The 19,915-nt window shown below is 41.2% G+C and overlaps 1 protein-coding gene across 1 annotated transcript; it reads right to left on the reverse strand.

The window, feature by feature from the left end:
- Positions 1–3: 3 nt before the first annotated feature.
- On the reverse strand, positions 4–17,254 carry LOC141291495 (Fc receptor-like protein 5). Its single transcript, XM_073823654.1, has 18 exons — positions 17,191–17,254; positions 16,877–17,013; positions 14,891–15,046; positions 14,601–14,772; positions 12,640–12,978; positions 12,146–12,345; positions 11,023–11,197; positions 10,470–10,544; positions 6,554–6,595; positions 5,892–5,933; positions 5,492–5,752; positions 5,046–5,309; positions 4,202–4,480; positions 3,589–3,855; positions 1,481–1,759; positions 899–1,189; positions 275–529; positions 4–68 (listed from the first exon to the last, which is right to left on the reverse strand). The coding sequence occupies exons 1-18, from the start codon at positions 17,252–17,254 to the stop codon at positions 4–6; spliced, it is 3,363 nt and encodes a 1,120-aa protein (XP_073679755.1).
- Positions 17,255–19,915: the final 2,661 nt, after the last annotated feature.

Here is a 19,915-nt window from a genome sequence, read left to right on the forward strand (position 1 = left end):
GAGTCAATTTTGTGTGTGCCCTTGAACCACAAATAATTCCAGTTTTTTGATACATCTTGAATCACACACTGCAAAGACACATTTTCACCAGGAAATGCTTCTATCCAATTAGACTGGATTTGTGTTTCAGGCAATTCTAAAGGAAGAGAGGAAAATACAGGGTGAATGAGGTCAGCAGAGCATAATACTAACATGTTCATGCATTTCCTGGAAACTTTACAGAGGCAATGTAAACTCATTGAAGTAATAATGAAGAGGTATGTTTTGGACTCACTTTGAACTTGCACTTGTACAATCTCACTGTCCACTGGGAAGGCTCCTCTCTTTGCTTTGCACTGATAAACACCAGTGTCGGCGACAGATGCTGAGTTGATGGTCAGTTCTGGATTTGTGAACCGAAGTTTTGAGTCTTTATACCAGTGGTATTCCCAACCATCTCCTGGCATATTACAATGAAGCTGGACTCGCTCCTCAGTGTAGAAGAATTCAAACCACTCATGTTTTGTAATGGTTGGCTTCGGTGTTTTATCTAAGAGGCACAGAGGTAAAATTTAGAAACAGTGGACATCCTTCAAACAAAAACTGTCTTGAGTTGCATGTGCTTTTTATTTTTTATTATCTAAAACTAAACGTACTGACTCATGCTGCTAATACTATCTGACTGCTGCCAAGAAAAGTAGACAGGAAACTGTAAATTCTGAAATGCAGCTCTGTACACGGATGCAGGTAAATATAGTTTCTTTACTGAACTGCATTTCAAGATGCCTGTTACTCTTTCTTTCATACAAATCATATAGAATATCATATTTTTAAAAGCAGTTCAAATATTTAACAGCTTCTTTATTTAAACTCTTTGGGTTCTTGTCACTTTTTGTTCGAATATCATAAGCAGTTTTACCCTGAATATAAAGTTGCACAGCTTCAGTTTGATTTGTAGTCACTGACGGTCTCATTAGATGTTTTCCTCTGCAGGTGTACTGTCCTGAAAGAACCGCTTTAGCTGAGCTTATAGAGAGTGTGTTTGCAGGAAAGGAAATGTCCTTGTCTTCGTGAAGCTGAGATCCGTTTCTAAACCATTCATAGCCCCATTCATTTGAGTCTTCATCGATTGAACACTTTAGAGTCACTTTCTCAGTTGGGTAAAATATATTCCATTGAGACTCTATTGACAATTTCGGCTGAGGCAGTTCTGCACAGATAAAGAACAATGTAACAGAACTAGATTTTTTTTTTTTTTGTATTATACTGTATTGTAGCTTTTATAATTGTACAAAATGTCTTTATAATTGATTAAAAACATTTTTTAAAGTAATTTAAAGACATTATATTTATGAAAGTTTTATTTAAGATTTCAAACACTATAAAAACACCAAGAAATGTTTTCTCAAACTGAAGCTGAAAATAAACAATTTCACAATGTAACAGATTATAATTTAACCATGACATGCTGCTTTTAGTTGAACAGATAACAGATTCTTACCTTTCACTGTTAACAAATGCGGTGTGCTTTTTGCAGTCGTCACACTTCTGCCCTGCAGCTCAGCTTGACACTCATATGCCCCGCTATAACTGGACTCAACTGAGATTGTGAGAGTGTTTCCTTCTATGGTTGTTTCACCACTGGAGTCAATTTTGCTTGAGCTCTTAAACCACATATACTTCCAGTTTCCTGAAACATCTTCAATGACACACTGGAAAGACACTTTTTCACCAGTAAATGCTTCTGTCCAATTAGACTGGATTTGTGGTTGAGGCAGTTCTAAAAGAGCATAGGAAAATAAACAAAACTGTTGGTTAAATGAGGCCAGACAGATAACACAAAGCCTAAAACTAATAATGAGTCTAATGAACACTACTCTTCATAAGTTTTGTTAGGTATTTTTATTACTATTATTTAGGGCTGCCCCCTAATAGATGACTAACCGTTAGTCAATGAGAAGAGGCTTGGTCGACCAAAATTTTATTAGTCGCAGAATCCCCCCCCCCACACACACACACACAAAAAATCCACAGGGAGTGGCGAAGTCACGCAGTCCATGACGGCCAGATCATTAACGGCTGGTCTATGTTAGGGCTGTCACAATAAATCGATTCATGTATTGATTCTGCGTTTTTCTGATTTCTGGCTCTCTCGCACTGTATGACGTGACACACAACTAATTCCCTATTTAAAAATAAAGCATGTTTTCCTGAGCTTAGAACCAGCTCATGACCAGCTAAGGACCAGCTCAAATCAGCAGCCATGCTTCAAAACATACCTAACCAGCATATGCTGTTTTTTTTAACAGGGTTGTCCAGTCCTGTTCCGTTCACACAGTGCGTGTTTTCCGAGAATAGTTGTGAGTCCTGAAAATGTACAGGTATGAGTTATAGTTATAGAATGCGGATGTCATGCCTGTTAATAACCGTACTGTGTGTAAATGTATTAAGGACTCAAATTCAGGACTGCCAACCGTATTTTCCTGCTGTGAATGTGACCACAGACAGTATCAAGACGCAACTGTGAGTTGCTTTGTGAACGGGACATTTCGAGACTCACACCGGTAAGTAAATACAGTTGTCAATCTCGAATACTAGTGTGAATGTAGCCCTAGTTTCATGTAACAGTTCTAAGCGCTTGTCTCAAAACGTGGACTGTTTCTATAGCAATACATCTATTCTGCAGTCTTTGATATATGCTTCTTTCAAACTGGAATCATGATGGAATATCCTGTGATGCCCACTTCGCAGAGCACTTACAGTCGAATAGAACAAGCCTCTGAAACGTTAAGAGAAACATTCAAAACATGCAGAGCGGTGGGTTGTGAGGGCCAGGATTAAGAACCACTGATCTAATGTTAACTTAACCTAGAAAAATGTGTGCTATTCAAGTGTCTGTGTGGAGTGTGGAAGCTGAAAAGCGCTTACTGCATAGCTCAAATGGGTAAAGACTCTACGTTTATTTGTGTGCACTCACAATAACAACAAAACGTTGCGCTTTTGTAAAATAATGAAAGCAAACAGGATGTGCTTTCTGCCGTCTCGGTCTCTGAACTTGAGAGCATCAAAAATGAACTCAAACTACTTGCCTTACAGACATGAAAATTATATGTATAGAGATGTTTATAGCGAAAGAATTACTTTTAAATGAACCAATTTAAATGTAAAACAAATATTCTCAGATACTGCAGAGATGAGGAGTCAGTGTCGCCGACTTCATCTCTTCAGCTGAAAACAAAGAAAGCGCTAGTTCAATAAATTATTATTATTATTATTATTATTATTGTATAAGTTAATGCAGCCTCCTTACTGTTACTGCTGTGGCATGCGCTTGAGCACTATATTAGGCTATATAGGCAATTAAAGGCTCATTGTTATGATTTTAAATGGTTCATTAATTAACATGCAGGTAGTCGACTAATGCTTGAAATAAACGACTACCAGTTGACCTGAAAAATCTTTTGTCGAGGGCAGCCCTACTATTATTATTTTAACGAAGAAAATAATACTATTTACTACTTTATTACCATAATAATAAATGTTTCTTTGCTCTGAACATTTGAACATTTTTCCTGGACATGTAAAAATATATCATAATATGTATCTTACCTATTATTGTCAAGTTTGTAGACTTTTCAAATGTAATCTCTCTCCTTCTTACTTGGCAAGTATATTCCCCTTTTTGAGAGAGTGTAGCATTTTGAATAGTGTAAATGGATTCGTTGAGGTCAGTGTTCAGTTGCTGTGAATCTTTTTGCCAAAGATATTGCCATTTTGAAGTCTTCTCCTGAATGATACAAATGAGTTTGACTTGTTCTCTAGTGTAGATCTTTGAGTGTGGTGGATCTTGCTGCAGAAGGATTGTTGGCTGTGATCCTTTATAATTATATAAAATATGATAATTGATTTATAAAATAATGCTTGAGAACATTGAAAATGTACGTTACATAATATTTTATACTAGTCCATAATTCTAAAATAGTTTAAAGACTAAAAATACTTATTTAATGCAGTTATCAAAATTAAAATTGAGGTTGATAATGAACAGCACAAAACATAATATTTAATACTCACAAAAGATACAGTGTTGACAATATTTCATGTGGTCATGATTTATGCAAAATCCAAATAACTGTCTTAAAAATGGCTGTATTTCACAATACAACAGATTATGATTTAACCATTACGTGCTACTTTTAGCTAAACAGTGACAGATTCTTACCATGGACTGTTAACGAATGCGGTGTACTTTTTGCAGTCGTCACATTTCTGCCCTGCAGCTCAGCTTGACACTCATACGCCCCGTTATGACCAGACTCAACTGAGAGGGTAAGAGTGTTTCCTGTTATGTTTGTTTCAACACTGGAGTCAATTTTGTCTGAGCCAATGAACCACAAATAATTCCAGTTTTTTGATACATCTTCAATCACACACTGCAAAGACACTGTTTCACCAGGAAATGCTTCTGTCCATTCAGACTGGATTTGTGGTTGAGGTGGTTCTAAAGGAAGAGAGGAAAATGGAGAGTGAATGAAATCAGCAGATTTTGCAGAGCTGCATGATTAATCCTTAAAAGATCGCTATCTCCGTTCAACGACCCAAGCGATATTATTCCTGAATGACAACGATTCAGCAGTGTTTATTACGACTGTTTCACATCACGCTGCTCAAGCTTCACTGACACTTACGTTGTGAAACAGGTGTTAAAGACATTCAAATCTGCATTCATGCTGTTGCTGATCCAGAAAGAGCAACACAAACAGTCTTTTCAACCACATAATGAATATTACTTCTATGTTACAGACATTAAAATAATAGAAGTACTGGGATACAAGTTTATAGTTTGGGTATAAACTTATTGTTGTGCAGTTCTGCACAGATAAAGAACAATGTAAAGTGGCCGTATTTTACAATGTAACAGATCATGATTTAATTATGACATAATGCTTTTAGCTGAGCTAATAACAGATTCTTACCTTTAACTCTTTAAGCATTTCCCAACAACAAAAAAATGATAATTGGTTCTCGAACAACTTCAAGAGAATCATTTGTATGAGTGAAATTACCTGTGACATTGAGTTGGAATGTATTACTTGGTTGAGAAGTTACTTGTCTGCCATTAAGTTGTCCTTTACAAGAATATTCTCCAGAGTTAGTTTGTTGTACAGTGATTTTTAAGTCACCGTTGATTTCTAAAGTCCATTCATTTCTCGTCCAATGGAAGGTCCAGCCTGAAGAACCACCTTCAATTTGACACTGCAGATTGACTTCTTCATTTGGGAAAAACTCTTTCCATATAGGATTCACAGTCAGCTTTGCTTTAGGAGGATCTGCACAGAAAAAAGACAACACAAAAGTCAGGCAAATATTATTTACACTCTATAACTGCCCATTGACTTTTTGGCCAACTTACATACCAGAATCAGAATTGGTGCCGGGAATGATATACACAGTAAGAGAGAAATTTGAAGACAAATTTATGTAAATTAAAAAATACTTGTGATTCATTTACCTGTTAGAGTTAAAGTGTAACTATCACTTTTTTCTGACTCAGATGCTCCTTTTCTTGCTTTGCATTCATATTTTCCGCTGACTGTCACACTGATGTTGGACTGATGTTCACCCAACTCAGCTGAGTTGTTGTACCAGTCATATTGTAACTCTGATAGTTCTCCAGGGACCTCACAGCGTAGAGTGACTGTCTCTGTGTTGTACAGCGTTGTGCTAGCCGGATTCAGAGTTATCTTGGGCTTGGAAATCTGAATTAGAGGTTCTAGGGGATAAATAACTCTTAGGTTAGAGAGACTAAATACACAACTGTATTAAAACCTGACTTGAATCCGGAAAATAAAATAGTTATAATAGTCATTAAAAGTTCACATTCAAACCCAGTATAAAAACATGAATCTCACCAACAGTGCTGCTGTCTGGAGTTATTTGCGCACTTACTGCTACTATAAATGAACACAAAGATTTAGAGATCTCACTGTGAAAAGGCATTACGGTATAGTAGTTTTAGTTGTATTGGTTGCCATTGTATTAATAATAATTAATACAAAACATGGCATCTTACAAGTCATAACATAATGATATCTTTGCAAATCATTGGCTAATGATTAATTAAAACAGACAACTGGAAGTTGAAATGCACGGCTTTAACCCATTGTGATAATTAAAATATGATTTTACACTATTAGTTAATAAGATAAGTGATTAGGGAATTAATACAGTATGACACATTTAACTAATAATAATTGATTGATTACTTAAACTATGAATCATATAGGATGCTCATTTGTTGCTAATGCAGTAATTATTAATAAATGGTTTAGTTCATGAGTTATAGATTATCTCTGCATTAGTTAAGCATGAATTAATGCATATTTGTGCACCCGTATTGTAAAGTGGTACCAATAATTCTTAGGTCAGAAAGGCTAAATAGACAACTGTATTAAAAAGTGACAATAAAAATAAAATACTATAATATCATAATATAATAAAATAAAAACAGTTATAATAGTCATTAAAAGTTCACAAACAGAACTCAGTATAAAAATAAAAACAAGAATCTCACCATTAGTACTGTCTGGAGTTGTTATTTGCGCACTCACTGCCACTGTAAATTATAACAAAGATTCAGAGATCTCACTGTTAAAAGGCATTACAGTATAGTGGTGGTTTTAGTTGTACTGGTTGCCATTGTATTAATAATAATGAATATACAAATATGCCATCTTACCTGCCAAAAGGAAGATTTTAAACCTTTCCATTTTGCAGCTGTAGTCAAGGCAGAGCCACCAGCGAACAAAGATCTCGCATGTCTTGAATGATCTTGAATGCAAAGTGTTAAGTGAACTTCCTTGTTTCTCACTTAACTTCCTTGTTGTGTCGGTGGCTGTGTTGGATTATGACAGACATTTAAAACTCTAGCAAAAGAGAACAAGAAATAGCACAGGAAACATTTATAGATGTGAAATTATGAGAGACTCACTTTTAGTTTGAACCAGAGGAACCTTAAATGTGTGCACATTTACAACAGATAGAAGAAAATGACTTTTCATCTATCTCTGCAGTGCACTTTAATCAAATGTGCAAAATAAATAAATAACTAAATAAAAAAATAACATGTGGGGCACATGCATCACAGGTTTCTTTAGTTTGAAATGAAAAGTAAGTTGTTATATCTAACCGTTAAAGGAGCAAAAAAGTCATTTTTGAAGCCACATTGAGACCAGCCTACCAATCTGACATGTGGTGAACCAACATCCTGTGACCAGAGGCTTTAACAATCATGCTAGAGGTGGGGCTGCGACAAATGCAAACCGTTTTCTAAAAAAACAGCAGTGATGTCAAGAATTGTTGTGCATTTTGGGTGGCATTTGAAAACCAACAGCTGATGGGAGCAACAGTATTTAGCTGTTTACAGAGTAGTTCTCTGGAACATTTTTGCATCTTTTGTCCCCACTGTGACAGCACACTGGTGTTTTTATTTTTATTTTTTTTTATTAGTGGTTGTAGCCTAGTGGTTAATGTCAACCAACATTACAGTAAATAACACTAACTGTAATGTTTTTACTCGAAAAGTAAAAGCAGATATAGTATAGTATAGAATTGAAAAAAATGTGATTGTTAAAAACTAAAAAGTCTTCCCTTCAGAAGACCTGTTATGAGTCATATCCAAAAGTCAAAGTGGGAGGTGTTGCTAAAACTAGTAATATTTTAAGTATTACTCAGAGGTCTGGTTTCAGGTATAATTTGACGTAATGGTGTATGTGATGTTTTGTACATTATCTGATGCAATCGATAAATTCTTTTTGACACTCGTTCCAGATGCTGTATACAGGCCACCAGGGAACCATACAAGCTTTTCTCAAAGAATTTGCTGATTGTAATGAGTTAGTAGGCTGCAGGTAATAGTGATTTTAATATCCATATAGATAAAAAGATCCACTGGGATTGGCATTTATAAACTAAACTGAGTTGCACAACACATGCCAGGATGCACTCATTGTCATAATCATACTTTCGATTTAATACTGTTACATGGAATCAGTGTTGATGGCATTGAAATTCTACAGCAGACAATTGACACCTCAGATCATTATCTAATCGTGTGTATACTCCATTTAGCTAAGGCTGCAATCTCAACTAGTTCTCTATGGTTTGCTTTATAAGATGCGACCCGGTGGGGCTTGTACGATTCTCGGGGGGGTAGGGGTGATGGTCATGGTGTATTCTATATGAATAAAACACATCATCAGATTTTGATAGAAAGGATTATTGCCACTTTCTTTACACACCAGTGCATTTAACAAACTCAAAAAACATCAGTGTGTATTTGATAAATGTCTTTTTTGTTAGTAATTAAATTAATTTTAAAGACAGAATTTTTTTTTTTTTTTTTTTTTTTTTTGACTGAATATAGACTAAAAGAACTGAGCACGTCTCTCTGGCTCAGCGCCAGACAAGGTGCTAAAGCACTTTTGAATTTAGCAGTGAAGGTTTAAATACACCGGTGATTGTCCGCATCGAATGTTTAAAAACGACAAATTTTGGTGGGGTTGGAGTGGGTGAAATTGAATCTGAGGTGGCACAAATCAGATCGGAGGGATACACCTCAGCTGAAATTGTATTTGGTTTAGTTTTTTTGCGTTTAAAATCTGTTCCGGAGGTGAAAAGGTCTGTCCTTCAGATCATTGCAGGGGGGCTTCAGGATGTCATGGGGGGCTAAGATGGGCCTGGCGATGCAAGAGAACTATCGACTCTCTCCTTTTTTTTTGGCACTTTATATATGGTTGCTCGATTGTGATTAAAGAAGATTAAGGAGTTTAAAAGTCTGATGCTGAGTACATTCATGCCTTAAAAAAATGAAGCGCAACTGGCAGAAAACAAAAAAATAGAGGAATTTCGTATTGCATGGTGTTTCTGCTAGTGTTATAAAAAGGCTTAAAGGGATAGTTCACCCAAAAATGATTTTTTTTTTATGTTTATCTGCTTACCCCCAGGGCATCCAAGATGTAGGTGACTTTGTTTCTTCAGTAGAACACAAACGAAGATTTTTTACTCAAACCGTTGCAGTCTGTTAGTCAAATAATGGCAGTAAATGGGCACCAAACCTTTGAAAGTAAAAAAAAAAAAAAAAACATGCACAGACAAATCCAAATTACACCCTTTTTACCTTTGATACACAGCAATGTTCAACCGTTTCAAAGGTTTGGTGCCCATTCACTGCCATGACTAACAGACTGCGACGGTTTGAGTTAAAAATCTTTGTTTGTGTTCTACTGAAGAAACGAAGTCACCTACATCTTGGATGCCCTGGGGGTAAGCAGATAAACATCAAATTTTCATTTTTTGGTGAACTATCCCTTTGAAGGGTGAAAATTAGCCCATTATTTACTCACCCTCCAGGCATCCTAGGTGTATATGACTTCCTTCTTTCAGTCATCCGCCCAAAGCTGCTTCTGTGTACAACAGTTTGTGCAAGTTAGAGAAAATTGATCATTTCATTTTAAATATGGGTATTTTTCATGCAAAAACACATTGATTCACTACAGGAGACCACGTGGGGTCAGTAAAAGCCTCCTTTGGCGATCCAATGTGTTTTTGTAAGAAAAATATCCATATTTAAAATGTAAGAATCACTTTAATCTAGTTTGCGCAGTTGTACACAGAGCTTGCTGCTTTGGGAAGAGGTGTGGCAGGACTGAAACGGCATCTAAGCTGTTCGCCAATTGCAACTCAGTGGTACTGCTAACCAATCACGACACATTTCATTTTTCGAATTAGTTTCGGGTTTTTGTAAAATTATGTGAAAAATACTGTGTTTTTCGAACCACTAAGCATGAGAGCATGTTCTAGTGCATTATAAATCTAAGATTTATTATATCTAATCCATAATGGCTAATTAGAAAATCAAAAATGCCCCAATATCCTTTATCATTTACACTATTGTATATCATTGCAATTTTTGAATTTAGTCTCAAACTGCTGTAATTTTAAGTGTAAGATACAGCAGGAGTGGCTTATTGCATTAGATTCATGTCACATTTCTCACTTTGTGAGCTACCATGGTGAAAAAAATAGCTCAAAACCAGCCCACCTTCTTGAGCCTGAAAGTTTGTCTTAATGCAAAACTTAATGCAAACTTACCTGGGTAAAAAACAAAACAGGCCTCAGGTGATGGACTTTTCACTGGAGGAAGCGTTATTATGGATTATGGGCTTGTAATTTAGCCAGAGCAGCGGTTTGAAGTATAAAAAAATGCGTTTCTTACAAACTGTTACGGAAGCAGACCAGAAGACTGAGGTAAGTGATAATGATAACAAGTTTATTTACAGCAGAACAGGATGATGATGATAGCGTGCAAAACCGGGTAAGTGAACAGTTCTGGATGAGTTTCTTGATGTGTAGATGGATACGTGAAGACAGTATATCTTTTCCTTTCCAGGAACGACGGGAGGAGGACCGGTGAAGGTGGAAACACTCACACACACACTGCTGGAGATCCGTGAACAGACTTATGGCTGACACACCGCTGACTGGAGACTGAGACGAGACTTCGACTAGAATAGATGAGAATACAGGTAATTATCAGAAGGTAAGTTAGAAGGTAAGTATAGCAGGGATTTGAGACCACAAGAGTGAAGCTCAATGAGTCCGCTTCGTGCAAACGAGCCCGGACAATGATGACTGTGTGTGTGGTGCTCTTATGGTGAGTTGCTGATTGAGTGCAGGTGCGTGGTGATCAGAACTCAGGTGATTGTGATCGGGGTGTGATTGTGGGTGCAGAACCTGACCAATCCGTAACATTACCCCCCTCCCCAGGGCCCGCTCCTGAGGGCCGAGGCCTCCGACGTCGTGGTGGTCTACCTCGTCCTCGAGGGGCTGGACACTCCGGATGGTTACGGTGGAATTCCTCCATGAGGGCTGGATCAAGAATGTCGACTCTGGGTACCCACGACCTCTCTTCTGATCCGTAGCCTTCCCAGTCGACGAGATACTCCAAGTTGCCACCACGACGTCGGGACAGAAGAATCTCACGGACCGAGTAGATGGATCCCTCTTCCAGAACCACGGGGAGAAGGGGTTCCTCTTCTTGGTCAGGTTCTGTGGAGGGAATGACAGGTGGGTGAAAAGGTTTAAGCAGGGATACGTGAAATGTGGGGTGGATACGGTACTGTGGAGGTAGTTGGAGCCTGTAGGTGACGGGGTTGACCTGTTCCACGATGGTGAAGGGGCCAACAAACCTGGGACTCAATTTCTTCGAGGGCAGGCGCAGACGGATATCTCTTGTGGAGAGCCAGACTTTCTGCCCAGGAGCATATGTGGGACCTGGAATCCTCTTCTTGTCAGCGGAGGTCTTTGTTCTGCGCACTGCCCTTTGTAGATGGTGGTGAGCCTCGTCCCAGACTCTCTCGCTCTCCCGGAACCAGTAATCCACTGCAGGCACCTGTGATGGTTCGCCATTCCAGGGGAAGAGAGGTGGTTGGAAGCCTAGCACGCACTGGAATGGCGTGAGTCCTGTGGTGGGTTGCCGCAGTGAATTTTGGGCGTATTCAGCCCATCCCAGGAACTGGTTCCAGGAGTCCTGGTGACCATGACAGAATGTCCGGAGGAACCGCCCCACCTCCTGGATCTTCCTCTCCGTCTGCCCGTTGGTCTCAGGGTGGTATCCAGAGGAGAGGCTGACGGTCACACCTAGGAGTTTCAGAAATGACTTCCATACCCTGGAGATAAACTGCGGTCCGCGATCTGAGACGATGTCTTCTGGAATGCCATAATACCGGAAGACTTTATTGAAGAGAAGTTCTGCAGATTCCAGAGCTGTGGGAAGACCTTTCAAGGGTATTAGGCGGCAGAACTTTGAGAATCTATCGACAATGACAAAGATGCAGGTGTTACCGTCAGATGGAGGAAGATCGGTCATGAAGTCAACTCCCAGGTGTGACCAGGGGCGGTTCGGCACAGGCAAGGGATGGAGTTTCCCGGCAGGCAGATGACGTGGACTTTTGGACATCGCACACTCCTTACAGCCTTGAACATACCTCCGTACATCCCTTGCCATGTGCGGCCACCAGAAGCGTTCCGTCAGCAGCGAGAGAGTGTTGTTGGCCCCTGGATGTCCAGTGCCCAGGGAGGTATGCGTAGAATGGATTAGATCTACCCGTTGGGTCCTAGGGATGTACTGACGACCTGGTGGACAGCCCGGCGGAGATCTGGGTTCTGGAGTGGCGACAGCCGGAGGGTTGGTCCATTCTATGGGTTGGACGATGAGGTCTTTTGGGAGTATGGTTGAAGGTGCTTCAGGTGAATCGTGGGAATCATGGATACGTGACAGGGCATCTGCTCGGACATTCTTGGATCCTGGCCGGTAGGTTATAGTGAAATCAAAACGAGAAAAGAACAGGGACCATCTTGCCTGACGGGGACAGAGCCTCTTGGCATCTCGCAGGTACTGCAGGTTTTTGTGATCTGTTATGACTTGGAACGGATGGTTGGCACCCTCCAACCAATGTCGCCACTCCTCCAGAGCGAGCTTAATAGCGAGGAGCTCGCGGTTGCCGATGTCATAATTCCTCTCCGCTGGGCTGAGCTTCCGGGAATAATAGGCACAGGGATGAAGCAATGGAGGAGTACCGTGGTGCTGTGACAGGATACCTCCCACGCCGGTAGTAGAGGCATCCACCTCCACGAAAGGGAGATCAGGGTCAGGATGGATCAGGAGTGGAGCTTGAGTGAAAGCGTTCTTGAGGTTTTGGAAGGCTGCGGCCGAGTCTGGAGTCCAAAGTAGGGTCCGTGGTTTTCCCTTGAGCAGGCTGGTAAGTGGAGAAGTGATAATGCTGTAGTTCTTTATGAATCGACGGTAGAAATTGGCAAAACCTAGGAATCTTTGGAGCTCTTTTATGGTAGTGGGTTCTGGCCAGGATACTACTGCAGCCACCTTCCCCTCATCCATGCGAACCCCCTCCTGATCTATGATGTATCCGAGGAAGTGCACTGAAGACAAATGGAATGAACATTTCTCCGCCTTGAGGCACAGGTTGTGATCTCGTAGTCGTTGAAGGACCTCCGCAACGTGGAGGCGATGTTCGGCCTCACTCCGGGAGTAAATCAGAATATCATCAATATAGACGACGACGAAGTGGTGCAGGAACTCCCGGAGTACCTCGTGGATGAAGTTTTGGAATACGGAGGGGGCGTTGACCAATCCATAGGGCATGACCAAGTATTCGTAGTGGCCAGTAGGGGTCACGAAGGCCGTCTTCCATTCGTCCCCCTCACGTATTCTCACGAGGTTGTACGCGCTGCGGAGGTCCAACTTCGTGAACACTTTGGCTGTGCGTAGTTGTTCGAGGGCCGCAGGGACGAGAGGAAGGAGGTAGCGAAACTTGACTGTACCTTGGTTGAGTACTCGGTAATCAATGCATGGCCGCAGCCCTCCATCCTTCTTAGAGACGAAGAAGAAACTGGATGCTGCAGGTGAAGTTGATGGCTGTATATATCCCTGATCGAGAGCTTCCTTTATGTACTCCTCCATTGCCTTGGTCTCCGGAAGCGACAACGGGTAGATCTTACCTCTGGGCAGTGGAGCATCCGGAACAAGGTCAATGGCGCAGTCCCATGGCCGATGTGGCGGTAGCTGAGAAGCTCTCTTGGGGCAAAAGACGTCCTGGAATTCAGAATAGACTGAGGGAATCTTGACTGACCGTTTCTCAACAGGACTTTCGATCGAGGTGACGTTGACAGATATCTTTTTAGGGTTGGGACGTGGAAGATCTGGAAAGCAGCGGTCCGTACATCCTTTTCCCCACTTGGTGATCTCTCCAGTGCCCCAAGAGAGGATGGGATCGTGAGCTACCAGCCACGGGCGCCCCAAAATGATGCCCATATTAGCTCCCTCCAGAACCAGAAACTGAATCTCCTCACGGTGTAGAACTCCGACTTGAAGGATGACAGGTTCACACTTTCGGTGAATACGTGTCCGTGAGTTAATCCTGTTGGTTATGGGTTGAATCTGGTAGATGGTAGTTGAAGCTTGGGTCTGCAGCTGGAGCTGGCGACAGAGGGTGTCCGAGATAAAGTTTCCCGCTGACCCGGAGTCGATGAGGGCTGCGACTGTAACACAAGAGACGTGGGTGGTTAACTGAACATTGGTAGTCAGTGGATGCATATTATCCAGATCTGAATGGATAACACTCACCAAGGATGACGCTGGACGTATAGGACAATTGATACGAATGTGTCCTGCAGCCCCACAGTATATGCAAAGACCCCGGGTCAGCCTTCTCTGTCGCTCAGCTGCAGAGATCTTGTCTGATTCCAGGATCATTGGTTCTGGTTCTAGAGGGCTGGCGGTTGTCATGGGTCGGAGGAGTGCAGAAGTGGCAGACTGATCGTTATATGATTTCAACCGGTCAGAACAACGAAGTGACTGCTGAATGAATTTCTCCAATCCCATCGAATCATCTAACGCAGCTAACTGCATCCGGAGATTGGGTTCCAGACCCAGCCGGTAAGTGGTTAGTAGAGACCAATCATTCCATCCGCTGGCAGCGGCTAGAGTGCGAAAACGTAGGGAGTAATCTTGAGTCGTCATACTTCCCTGTTTCAGATGATACAGTTGCTCTCCTGCGGAGACTTCTGTATCTGAGCGTCCGAAAACTTCCTTGAAATGAGCGATGAAGGTTTGGAGCGATTGCGTTGCCGGCCCGGCCTGCTGAAATAAGGTATCAGCCCACTTGAGAGCTGGTCCGGTAAGCAGAGATGTGATGAAGGAAATCCTTGAAGCATCTGTGGGATAGAGAGCAGGTTGCATTGTGAATACAAGTGAACATTGTAACAGAAATCCGCTGCACTCCTCCGCCCCGCCAGAGTAGGGCGCTGGTCGGGCCATGGGACTGGAATGAACGGGGACCGAAGAAGTGCTGGGTGCCAGTGGTGCTGTGGGACGAACTGGAGTTGGCATGGTGGTATGACTGGCCAACAAAACTTTCCGGAGTGAGTCCACCAGCTCTTGAAACGGATCCAACGTGCTCATGCTGTTCGCTGTCTTGGTCCGGGCTAACTGTTATGGAAGCAGACCAGAAGACTGAGGTAAGTGATAATGATAACAAGTTTATTTACAGCAGAGCAGGATGATGATGATAGCGTGCAAAACCGGGTTAGTGAACAGTTCTGGATGAGTTTCTTGATGTGTAGATGGATACGTGAAGACAGTATATCTTTTCCTTTCCAGGAACGACGGGAGGAGGACCGGTGAAGGTGGAAACACTCACACACACACTGCTGGAGATCCGTGAACAGACTTATGGCTGACACACCGCTGACTGGAGACTGAGACGAGACTTCGACTAGAATAGACGAGAATACAGGTAATTATCAGAAGGTAAGTTAGAAGGTAAGTATAGCAGGGATTTGAGACCACAAGAGTGAAGCTCAATGAGTCCGCTTCGTGCAAACGAGCCCGGACAATGATGACTGTGTGTGTGGTGCTCTTATGGTGAGTTGCTGATTGAGTGCAGGTGCGTGGTGATCAGAACTCAGGTGATTGTGATCGGGGTATGATTGTGGGTGCAGAACCTGACCAATCCGTAACACAAACATGTAGTTTTTCACTTCACAAGATGTTAATTGATCGACTGGAGTGTTGTGGATTATTTGTGGATTATTGTGATGTTTTTATCAATTGTTTGGACTCTCATTCTGATGGCACCCATTCACTGCAGAGGATCCATTGGAAAACAAGTGATGTAATTTCTCCAAATCTGTTCTGATGAACAAACAAAACATCTACATTTTGGATTGCCTGACGGCAAGTAAATATTCAACTGAGTTTTATTTTTGGGTAGGCAATTCCTGTAAGTATAACTATCACAAGGATGTGGGTTTTACATGCTTGACAAATTGCCACCGTCTTCCTCAAATAACTACTTCAAAATTCGTGTTTGAGGTCTGACTGCATGCAAGTTATTTACACATTAAATTATTCATTTAAACACCTGTTACGTTGTAGTTTTAGGATATTTTGTGAAACATAGTGGGTAAAAATGTGTTACAGCTCCTAGGTTTTAGCTGTTGCATGAATGTTAAACAAACACAAGGCTTTCAGTTCTTGGAAACCAAACATGAGGTGCTAACTTAAGGTGTTGTCTAGCAGTGTGTGCCTGTCAGAAGCCATAGTAATGTACTGTTCTATGCTCTCTGCAAGGCCATAGTTTCACTTTTAGCCCACACAGCCACTAACAGACACTAACAGAAACATCTGCTGTCATGTCAAAGACTCCCTGATAGGCATGTCAGACGTACAAACAGATGTCTGCAATGATGTTTCATCAGGTTGTTTTATATGGGTTCCCAGTTTAAGAATATCACATGTCATTAAATATATGAGTTTGGTATAGTTGCATGTTGAAAAATGAATCTAAATCTATATAAAACAAAACAAACAAAAACAAGCATTGAGGTTAATGTGTGAGTTTCCTTCTACTGTTTGGTGTTTAACACCGTAACTATTTACTGTCATTTAGACCTGATGCTGCTTATGCCTTTCACAGATATGAGCGGTGAAAGAGCAAAACCTTCCTGGAAGCTTAGTGTGCATTCAACAGGCCTTTTAAAAACCAAGTTACTATAACAGACATGCTTTTGATGCACATCTAGAATTGTGGGATCAGCCAGAGTTATGCAACTTTGCAATATGATGTTTTTCAAACCTAGTTATATTTCACACTTGTTAATTTTATTTTAGATACCAGTTTGTCAAACATGCAGTTTATCTCAACTCCCCAAAAATTGTTCCTTAGATAAAAAGGGAAGTACTGTTGATTTCTGAATGAGGAACTAATATTGTAGATGAAGTGCTGACATGTATTTCTTTCCACAATGTGTTACTTACTCCAGTTTTCTTGTCGGCCTTCTGAATGGTGTATCCAGTGATCTCAGTGTTGCCGTTGTCTTTAGGAGGGGTCCATTCCAGAGCTGCATTGAATCCCCAAGAGTCCACTAGCTTGACAGAGGCAGGAAGGCAGATGGCTGAGTGTTGATTTAACAAAATGATTTAGCTTTCTTAGTAGGGATCATTTACAGTAGGTCTTACTCAGTAAATAGAGGTGTCAAGGAATGAAGAATGAAATTGCAAGTGGGACAGAAATAGACAAAGTCCAGGAAGACCGCTAAAACGAATGACCTCTAGATCATAGCGCATCTCACCGACAGTCTGAATTATGAGGTTAGCCTTGTCCTCGAAGCTGTCAACCTTCACAGTCAGTGTCATAACTGCCTGAGTCTTCTCTCTCAGACTTGCAAATGAACATAATGCTATCCTTGTCACTGTTGCGGATGTTTATCCAAAGGCTGGCCACCCTTGGTCCATGATATCACAGGTTTGGGTTTGCCCTGCAAAACAGACAATTATGAAACATATTCTTCTTGATTGGTTTGTACAGATTCTCATAGTACAAGTATAGCTCAAATGCAGGTGCTGGTCATATAATTAGAATATCTTCAAAAAGTTGATTTATTTCACTAATTCCATTCAAGAAGTGAAACTTGTATAATGTGTACATTCAGTCCACACAGGATGATATATTTCAAGTGTTTATTTCTTTTAATTTTGATGACTACAACTCACAACTAATGAAAACCCCAATTCAGTATCTTAGAAAATTAGCCAACTGAACATGAAAAGCATGAGCATGTACAGCACTCAATACTTAGTTGGGGATCCTTTTGCCTGAATTACTGAAGCAATGCGGCGTGGCATGGAGTCGATCAGTCTGTGGCACTGCTCAGGTGTTATGAGAGCCCAGGTTACTCTGATAGTGGCCTTCAGCTCTTCTGCATTGCTGGGTCTGGCACATCGCATCTTCCTCTTCACAATACCCCATAGATTTACCATGGTTTTTGCTGGCCAATTAAGAACACGGATACCATGGTCCGTAAACCAGGTACTGGTAGCTTTGGCACTGTGTGTTGGAAAATGAAATCTGCATCTCCATAAAGTTGATCAGCAGCAGGAAGCATGAAGTGCTCTAAAACGTCTTGGTATACAGCTGCGTTGACCTGAGACCTCAGAAAACACAGTGGACCAACACCAGCAGATGACATGGCACCCCAAACCATTACTGACTGTGGACACTTTACACTGGACCTCAAGCAATGTGGATTCTGTGCCTCTCTTCTCTTCCCCCAGACTCTGGGACCCTGATTTCCAAAAGGAAAGGCAAAATTTACTTTCATCAGAGAACTTAACTTTGGACACTCAGCAGCAGTCCAGTCCTTTTTGTCTTTATCCCAGGCGAGACGCTTCTGCCCTGCTGAAAAAAACAGCATATGCTGGTTAGGTATGTTTTGGTGCAGGGATGCTGGTTTTAGCTGGTATATGCTGGTCCTTTGCTGGTTAATGCTGGTCCCTTGCTGGTTTATGCTGGTCATGTTGCTGGTTAATGCTGGTCCTTTGCTGGTCCTTGACCAGCAACATGACCAGCATAAACCAGCAAAGGATCAGCATAAACCAGCAAGGGACCAGCATAAACCAGCTAAAACCAGCATCCCAGCACCAAAACATACCTAACCAGCATATGCTGTTTTTTTCTCAGCAGGGTGACGCTGTCTGTTGTTCAAGAATGGCTTGACACAAGAAATGCGACAGCTGAAACGCATGTCTTGCATACGTCTGTGCGTAGTGGTTCTTGAAGCACTGACTCCAGCTGCAGTCCACTCTTTGTTAATCTCCCCCACATTTTTGAATGGGTTTTGTTTCACAATTCTCTCCAGGGTGCGGTTATCCCTATTGCTTGTACACTTTTTTTTTTACCACATCTTTTTCTTCCCTTCACCTCTCTATTAATGTGCTTGGACACAGAGCTCTGTGAACAGCCAGCCTCTTTTGCAATGACCTTTTGTGTCTTGCCCTCCTTGTGCAAGGTGTCAATGGTCGTCTTTTGGACAACTGTCAAATCAGCAGTCTTCCCCATGATTGTGTAGCCTACAGAACTAGACAGAGACCATTTAAAGCCTTTGCAGGTGTTTTGAGTTAATTGGCTGATTAGAGTGTGGCACCAAGTGTCTTCAATACTCAACCTTTTCACAATATTCTAATTTTCTGAGATACTGAATTGGGGTTTTCATTAGTTGTCAGTTATAATCATCAAAATTAAAAGAAATAAACACTTGAAATATATCAGTCTGTGTGGAATGAATGTATACATTATACAAGTTTCACTTCTTGAATGGAATTAGTGAAATAAATCAACAATACATCAAATTATATGACCAGCACCTGTATACTTAGACTTTTTCTAAGTATGAGACAAGTATATTTAAATGTCATTTTAAGTATATTTCTGTTCTGAGAAGTATATAAAGCACATTTCTGAGAAGTACATAAAAAGTATCCCGAAAGTAAACCTTCCTATTTTTTTTTTTTTTAAAGAAGTATACTAATAGCAGACTTGGAAGTACCGCTTGTTCATTACAGGGCGTGTGTGAGTCTTCAGTTTCATCACTGATGATAAGTGTACACAGCTGATTGACATCCATGAACAGCATCATAATTTGACCGTTAAGGTGAGTAGCAGTTTTACAGTTCACAATAAAGTGCGAAGTACTTGTTCAAATAATAAACAGCAGCGTTTAGATCTGTAGAGCACCTTCGGGAGCAGGTGCCTCGATGGGGGCGGTTTCCATCACTGACACTTCAGCGAGAGCTTCAGTAGGAGGCGTCTCAACAGCGGGAGCAGCCTCGGGCACAGGAGACGGCTCTGCTGGCTTCTTCTTTTTTGCAGCAGGTTTATTGGCTGGCTTTTTGATAGGTGCTGGTTTGGCTGGCATGATTCTTGAGGAAAACTCAACAGGATATCCAGTCTTTGAAATGGATGTCTTTTGGGAAATTAAATTTATACCGCCTCTGAATGTGGACCTTCGGGACACCTCT

This window comes from Garra rufa, chromosome 18 (genome assembly GCF_049309525.1).
Source record: "Garra rufa chromosome 18, GarRuf1.0, whole genome shotgun sequence".
Classification (NCBI taxonomy): domain Eukaryota; kingdom Metazoa; phylum Chordata; class Actinopteri; order Cypriniformes; family Cyprinidae; genus Garra; species Garra rufa.